The following is an 8050-nucleotide window of genomic DNA, read 5'->3' as shown; positions in this document are numbered from 1 at the left end:
ACGACTCCAACACCATCATTAAGTTTGCAGACGACACGAGGGTGGTAGGCCTGATCACCGATGACGATGACAGCCTACAGGGAGGAGGTCTGAGACCTGACAGTGTGGTGCCAAGACAACAACCTCTGCGTCAATGTCAGCAAGACAAAGGAGTTGATTGTGGACTACAGGACACGGAGGGCCGAGCACGCCCCCATCCACATCGATGGGGCTGTAGTGGAGCAAGTTGAGAGCTTCACTAAAGAATTATCATGGTCCACACACACCAACACAGTCGAAGAGGGCACGACAATGCCTCTTACCCCTCAGGAGGCTGAAAAGATTCAGCAGGGGCCCTCAGATCCTCAAAACGTTATACAGCTGCACCATTGAGAGCATCTTGACTGGCTGCATCACCGCTTGGTATGGCAACTGCTTGGCATCCGACCGCAAGGTGCTACAGAGGGTAGTGTGTACGGCCCAGTACATCACTGGGGCCGAGCTCCCTACCAACCAGGACCTCTATACCATGCAGTGTCAGAGGAAGGCCCTAAAAATTGTCAAAGACTCCAGCCACCCAAGTCATAGACTGTTCTCTCTACTACCACACGGCAAGCAGTACCGATGCACCAAGTCTGTGAACCAATAGGACCCTGAACAGCTTCTATCCCCAAGCCATAAGACTGCTAATAGTTAACCAAATAGCTCCCTGGACTATCTGTGTTTACCCTTTTTGCACTAACTCTTTTGACTCATCACATTCACTGTTGTTACTGTTTATTGTCTATCCTGTTGCCTAGTTACTTTATTCCTACCTATATGTACATATCTACCTCATTTACCTTGTACCCCTGTACATCGACTCGGTACTGGTACCCCGTGTATATCATTACTCATTGTGTATTTATTCCTTGTGTTATTATTTTTCTATTTGTCTATTATTTATATTTTATTATCTTTGCATTGTTGGGAAGGGCCCATAAGTAAGCATTTATTTCACTGTTAGTCTACACCTGTTGTTCATGAAGCATGTGACAAATACAATTTGATTAAATTTGATTTGTTCCATGAAAATGTCCTCAATCCCAAACCTGCAATGTGGATAAAAGTGTGTTTACAGCAGTAAAAGTTCTGCCACAATGTAACTGTATTACTGAGGAAAAACTGCTTTCTCAATGGAGCTTTCCAATTGCATAGCAAGGTGGCTGTACAAAGCCTGCACATCAGCAGTTCTAGAGCCGACCACCCCGCACCCTTAGCAGTTATGAACCCACTGAGATATCTAGGAATTAAATAGCTTTTCTAAATAGCTTTTTCTAACACATTCTGCAACTCAGTAGGAAACACACAGACACATCTAAGCCTACATTTATTGGGAAATACGATTGCAATTTACAAGTTTGTTTGACTCAGTCTAACAAACATTTAAAACTCACTTTTACTTCCTGGCTCTGATTTTCCTGTGCTCTCCCAAAAGGCGTCCTTGGCCAGAGGTGCGCACAGTTATTGATTGCTGTGATGCCATTGGGAAAGTCCATTTGACCTAATATTGGACCAGATGGTGTTATCCAGGAAACAATGTTTTGTGGAAAGTGAAGAAGAATATACAGTATATTGTAGTGAATTCGGGGGGTAGCCCTGATCGGGACTCAAACCCGGGTCTAGCCAACACCTTAAATGTTAAGCCAAGAGGTCTAAACCTCTTGACAAGCTTGCTAGGTGTTGTGTTAAGGTTGCTTCTTTACCCACTTCCTTCAGGAGAGTGTGTCCTCACGCTTCTCTATACTTACTCCCTCAAGTGTAAGATACACACCTCTCCTATTGCCTAACAGGCACCATCCCACTTCTAACAACAATGTAGCAAATTCAGTGGGTAGCCTCAACTGTGACTCAAACCCAGGTCCAGCAACTGTCAAACCAACACCTTAACTGTTACGCCAAGGGGTCCGAACCTCTTGACGAGGTCGCTATGTATTGTGTTAAGGTCACTACAATATGTAAAAGAGTTGAGACTTCAAGCTACAATATCTTTCAATACTGATAACTTAAGGTCTTGTAGCTTGAGGTCATAATCTTAGTTTTCTCATACATCATGACCAGTTTCAGTAGCTACATACAGTTGAAGTCGGAAGTTTACATACACTCAGGTTGGAGTCATTAAAACTCGTTTTTCAACCACTCCACAAATTTCTTGTTAACAAACTATAGTTTTGGCAAGTTGGTTAGGACATCTACTTTGTGCATGACACAAGTAATTTTTCCAACAATTGTTTATAGACAGATTATGTCACTTATAATTCACTGTATCACAATTCCAGTGGGTCAGAAGTTTACATACACTAAGTTGACTGTGACTTTAAACAGCTTGGAAAATTCCAGAAAATGATGTCATGGCTTTAGAAGCTTCTGATAGGCTAATTGACATAATTTGAGTAAATTGGAGGTGTACCTGTGGATGTATTTCAAGGCCTACCTTAAAACTCAGTGCGACTTTGCTTGACATCTTGGGAAAATCAAAAGATATCAGCCAAGACCTCAGAAATGTTTTTGTAGACCTCCACAAGTCTGGTTCATCCTTGGGAGCAATTTCCAAACGCCTGAAGGTACAACATTCATCTGTACAAACAATAGTACGCAAGTATAAACACCATGGGACCATTCAGCCGTCATACCGCTCAGGAATGTCCTGTAGTCTGATGAAACAAAAATAGAACTGTTTGGCCATAATGACCATCGTTATGTTTGTTGGAAAAAGGGCGAGGCTTGCAAGCCAAAGAACACCATCCCAACCGTGAAGCATGGGGGTGGCAGCATCATGCTGTGGGGGGGCTTTGCTGCAGGAGGGACTGATGCACTTCACAAAATAGATGGCATCATGAGGAAGGAAAATTATGTGGATATATTGAAGCAACATCTCAAGACATCAGTCAGGAAGTTAAAGCTTGGTCGCAAATGTGTCTTCCAAATGGACAATGACCCCAAGCATACTTCCAAAGTTGTGGCAAAATGGCTTAAGGACAACAAAGTCAATGTATTGGAGTGGCCATCACAAAGCCCTGACCTCAATCCTATAGAAAATGTGTGGGCAGAACTGAAAAAGCGTGTGCGAGCAAGGAGGTCTACAAACCTGACTCAGTTACACCAGCTCTGTCAGGAGGAATGGGCCAAAATTCACCCAACTTATTGTGGGAAGCTTGTAGAAGGCTACCCGAAACGTTTGACCCAAGTTAAACAATTTAAAGGCAATGCTACCAAATACTAATTGACTGTATGTAAACTTCTGACCCACTGGGAATGTAATGAATGAAATAAAATATGAAATAAATAATTCTCTCTACTATTATTCTGACATTTCACATTCTGAAAATAAAGTGCTGATCCTAACTGACCTAAAACAGGGAATTTTTACTAGGATTAAATGTCAGGAATTGTGAAAAACTGATTTTAAATGTATTTGGCTAAGGTATATGTAAACTTCCAACTTCAACTGTACATTCAATATATAAAACAAAGACAATTCACCTTCAATTAATAGTTAACTATTATTTGTTCCTTTTAAGTCAAGCCAATGAGAGTCCAGTTTCACCCCTCCCTCTCAACATGTGTGATTCCTATTCATTACAGTATGAGCAATGCATTGAACATTATACAGCCAAACACTGCTGCATCATCAACCACAACGGTGATGTCATCAAACCCCGACCAGAAACAAATTCCCAGTTTTCCCAGAAATTCTGGTTTGAGGATTTCTGGAAAAATCTGGGAATTTAGTGAAAGGTTTCAAAATTTTACAACTACAACAAACTGCCCTCCATAGACTTTCCCTTGAGATGACTGGCTTGATGAGGCAACTAATGCACATGTTAGGCTTATCTAGAGAAAGTACAGTATGCATACATTATACACAGTCTCTGACATAAAGGGATTTCACTCATGACGGAATGAATGTTTATTATTATTTACCACAATTGAGTTCATATGGAGGTGATAGGAAGTTGCCTGAATGTATGACTGTACGTTGACTCATTGCAATGTATGGATGGAGCTTTTTTACCATACAGGCCTATACCATACGTTTCCAATGTCATGCATGTTAGAGTATGTAGTAATAGCAACCGTTTCCTTAGAAACCATTTTCTTAGCAACCGTTTCCTTCCAAATAACAAATAAGTTCAAGGCATTCATGCATTTGGCAACTCTTTCGATGATTTGTTGCATGAGGGGAAACTGGGAAAATCACTTTGTGGTGGATGTTTTGTTGATATAGTCACAATGCATGTAGAAGCATAGCTCTGGTCCAGGGAGCTACCTGAGCCTAGCGTTAGCAAGCCACACGTAACTCCCTGGACCAGAGCTAGTAGAAGCATGGCTAGCATCACTCAGTCACACTGAACAAAATCAAAAACTCATCATTTTTCCACTTCGGTGGGAAATGACCATAACAAACTTCTACTGTTGAACCAGTGACAGGTCATAAGGATGACATATATTAATCACAAACATAAACAAAAACAACAACACCAATTGATAATGCGTACTGTATACAGTATAACTCTGATCACTCTCATGTTATTAATAAAAATACAAAATAATGTTGCAAAAATAGTAGGACAAATGTATGAGCTTTGGATGGTTATTCTCAGATATTGATTTTGATAGTTTATTTTGTTAACTTATCCTTTGCACCAGTTTATGGACAATGATACACAATAATAGCATAACTGTTTTAGGCGCTTGGCAGGTTGTGTTATATGTAATAAAATATAAATTAACATCGAAGATTCAGACAGACATTGTACGGTTACTGGACAGAGTGTGTATTACTGCAGAACTGTTAGCAGTGACACTCACACTGAGACGTTGATTAATAAAGAGATGAAAAAATATGAAAGAGTTAAGACATGAAAAAGATGCCAACATTCTTTGCCAACATTCTTTACAAAGCACCAGCATGTATAGCCTACCACTGAAATCTTAACGATACAGTCAAAACAAACAACTTGTTGTGCTAAATGTACTCTTTTGTGGGATATTCCAACCATAGCAATAGAATCATATGAACAGAAAAAAAGAATGGAAAATACCCATTCTAGAATTCTATTTATGATTCCAAACTCAGTTTATTATGGTTCCTCCAATTGGACACTCTAACAACATTGGACACATGTTGTGGCAAAGCGACGGTCACAGGACAGTTAGGTGTCCTGACAACCAAACCAAATGTACCACTGTCACACATTGTTTATGTCATGTTAGAAACTGCAGGTCTGGTACGTTTTCAAGCTCATTTCTTGTTTCCACAGTTATTCAATACATTCAACTTTACAAACACAGACGTACATGTGCTAAAAATGCAGGCATCACTCTGGCTAACAAGTTTATCTCGTTTTGTCAGTAAACTCTTTCATACATGCAAACACTTGCAAACTGGTCTCCCATTAATTTAGACAATGTTATGACTTGGAAATAAGCATGTTTTTTTGGGAGATAAAATCAATGTTTCTCGGAACAAAGATGTTACAGCGTTAATAGTAGGCTATTTGTACTTTTTAGATAGAACAACCATATAAATTATTGCATATATTATATTAGCATGACATAAATTGCTCTTTTGTCTGATGATGTTCGATAATTAGACCATGAGTAGAGATTTGATTTGACTGTATCTCTGTAAGGGGAGGGTGTGCTTCATCTTGAACATAGAAAAGTACAAAGAAAAAGCCACTGAAATGCAGTTGAAACATACATTTATAAAGACAATTTCATAAACGTGTAGACTTATCCTTCACAACTATATCACCTGCTTAGCTTATACTTTATATATGGAATGCAACGTTGTATAGATGATCCATAATGTCCTACATCAAATGAAACACACAATGTGAAGCTACTGCACAACAAGAAAGGCCTGTATCACAATCTCTTTTGAAAACAGTTACTTACAAACGTTGTGCAGTACCTCAGCACTCACACCTCACCCATGTTAGGAGCAAGTCATGGCATTGTGAAAGATAAGTGTATCGTTTACATATAAGGCATATTGAAAAAGTTGAAAGACTTCCTGTTGACGCTCCTCCTTCAAAGATATTGTAGGTATGAATTAAGAGATATTCCAGATGTCTTCTTCGTCCTTTGTTCAAATTTCTTATTGTGTCTTTTTCCACAAACAAAGCCCTATTCCTCGAGGTGGGAACATGAGCTTTTGGCCTTCAGGGTGAAACCAAACATTGTGGAAACCAAAGTCGTCATAGGCGTCAACCTCACAGAGTCTCCTTCACTGGACTGGGCAGTAAAGACAGATAAAGGGGCTACATTCAGAGGCCCAGCAGGCAAAACAGACCCACCAGGAGCAGACAGGCCAGGCTGAGGGACTGGGCGACTATGACGGCTCCACCTGGATGGAGATAGACAGAGACACAGAGACACAATGGTGACGTTTCGATTATGATTTAATTGCATTTAATTACAGTTTTACAGAGACACAGAGACAAAATGGGAACATTTCAATCATGTGTGGGTACATTTGTACAGAGACACAAAGCATGTTGGAGACGTTTTAGAGACATTGTGGGGAGGCATTTGTCACAAAGTGCTTTACAGTAACCTCAGCCAAGCCAGGTACTGAATATCAGCCAAGCCAGGTATACAGTTGAAGTCGGAAGTTTACATACACCTTAGCCAAATACATTTAAACTCAGTTTTTCACAATTCCTGACATTTAATCCTAGTAAAACATTCCCTGTCTTAGGTCAGTTAGGATCACCACATTATTTTAAGAATTTGAAATGTCAGAATAATAGTAGAGAGAATTATTTATTTCAGCTTTTATTTCATTCATCACATTCCCAGTGGGTCAGAAGTTTACATACACTCAATTAGTGGTCCTCTGTAGCTCAGCTTGTAACGCCAAGGTAGTGGGTTCGATCCCCGGGATCACCCATACACAAAAAAAATTATGCACGCATGACTGTAAGTCGCTTTGGATAAAAGCGTCTGCTAAATGGCATATTATTATTATTTATTATTATTATAGTATTTGGTAGCATTGCCTTTAAATTGTTTAACTTGGGTCAAACGTTTCGGGTAGCCTTCCACAAGCTTCCCACAATAAGTTGGGTGAATTTTGGCCCATTCCTCCTGACAGAGCTGGTGTAACTGAGTCAGGTTTGTAGGCCTCCTTGCTCGCACACATTTTTTCAGTTCTGCCCACAAATGTTCCATAGGATTGGCTTTGTGATGGCCACTCCAATACCTTGACTTTGTTGTCCTTAAGCCATTTTGCCACAACTTTGGAAGTATGCTTGGGGTCATTGTCCATTTGGAAGACACATTTGCGACCAAGCTTTAACTTCCTGACTGTTGCTTCAATATATCCACATAATTTTCCTTCCTCATGATGCCATCTATGTTGTGAAGTGCATCAGTCCCTCCTGCAGCAAAGCACCCCCATAGCATGATGCTGCCACCTCCGTGCTTCATGGTTGGGATGGTGTTCTTAGGCTTGCAAGCACCCCCTTTTTCCTCCAAACATAACGATGGTCATTATGGCCAAACAGTTCTATTTCATCAAACCAGAGGACATTTTTCCCATGATGTCAAGCAAAGAGGCACTGAGTTTGAAGGTAGGCCTTGAAATACATCCACAGGTACACCTCCAATTGACTCAAATTATGTCAATTAGCCTATCAGAAGCTTCTAAAGCCATGACATCATTTTCTGGAATTTTCCAAGCTGTTTAAAGTCACAGTCAATTTAGTGTATGTAAACTTCTGACCCACTGGAATTGTGATACAGTGAATTATAAGTGAAATAATCTGTCTGTAAACAATTGTTGGAAAAATTACTTGTGTCATGCACAAAGTAGATGTCCTAACCGACTCACCAAAACTATAGTTTGTTAACAATAAATTTGCGGAGTGGTTGAAAAACAAGTTTTAATGACTCCAACCTAAGTGTATGTAAACTTCCGACTTCAACTGTATGTGGTCTGTTCCGTTATGGATCTTGTGTATGGTATCATGAGATAGGAGAAGATTACTTATGCACATCCAATGTGTTTGAGCAGGTGGTG

At 40.0% G+C, this 8050-nt stretch overlaps 1 protein-coding gene across 1 annotated transcript in view; it reads right to left on the bottom strand.

The window, feature by feature from the left end:
- Nucleotides 1-6293: 6293 nt before the first annotated feature.
- The window catches only part of LOC311134927 (contactin-1a-like), a gene marked incomplete at its 3' end in the record, with an annotated part of 40509 nt that continues 38752 nt past the window's right edge, over nucleotides 6294-8050 (bottom strand). The window contains exon 22 of the mRNA XM_084168693.1: nucleotides 6294-6373. Within this exon, the coding sequence (XP_084024819.1) occupies nucleotides 6294-6373 (80 nt within the window). The remainder of the gene's footprint in view (nucleotides 6374-8050) is intronic.

The sequence above is a fragment of the Coregonus lavaretus genome, assembly GCF_964263955.1.
Source record: "Coregonus lavaretus genome assembly, chromosome: 9".
NCBI lineage: Eukaryota > Metazoa > Chordata > Actinopteri > Salmoniformes > Salmonidae > Coregonus > Coregonus lavaretus.
The sequence above is the reverse complement of the archived record's forward strand: the minus strand, read 5'-3'. Positions and strand labels throughout refer to the sequence as shown.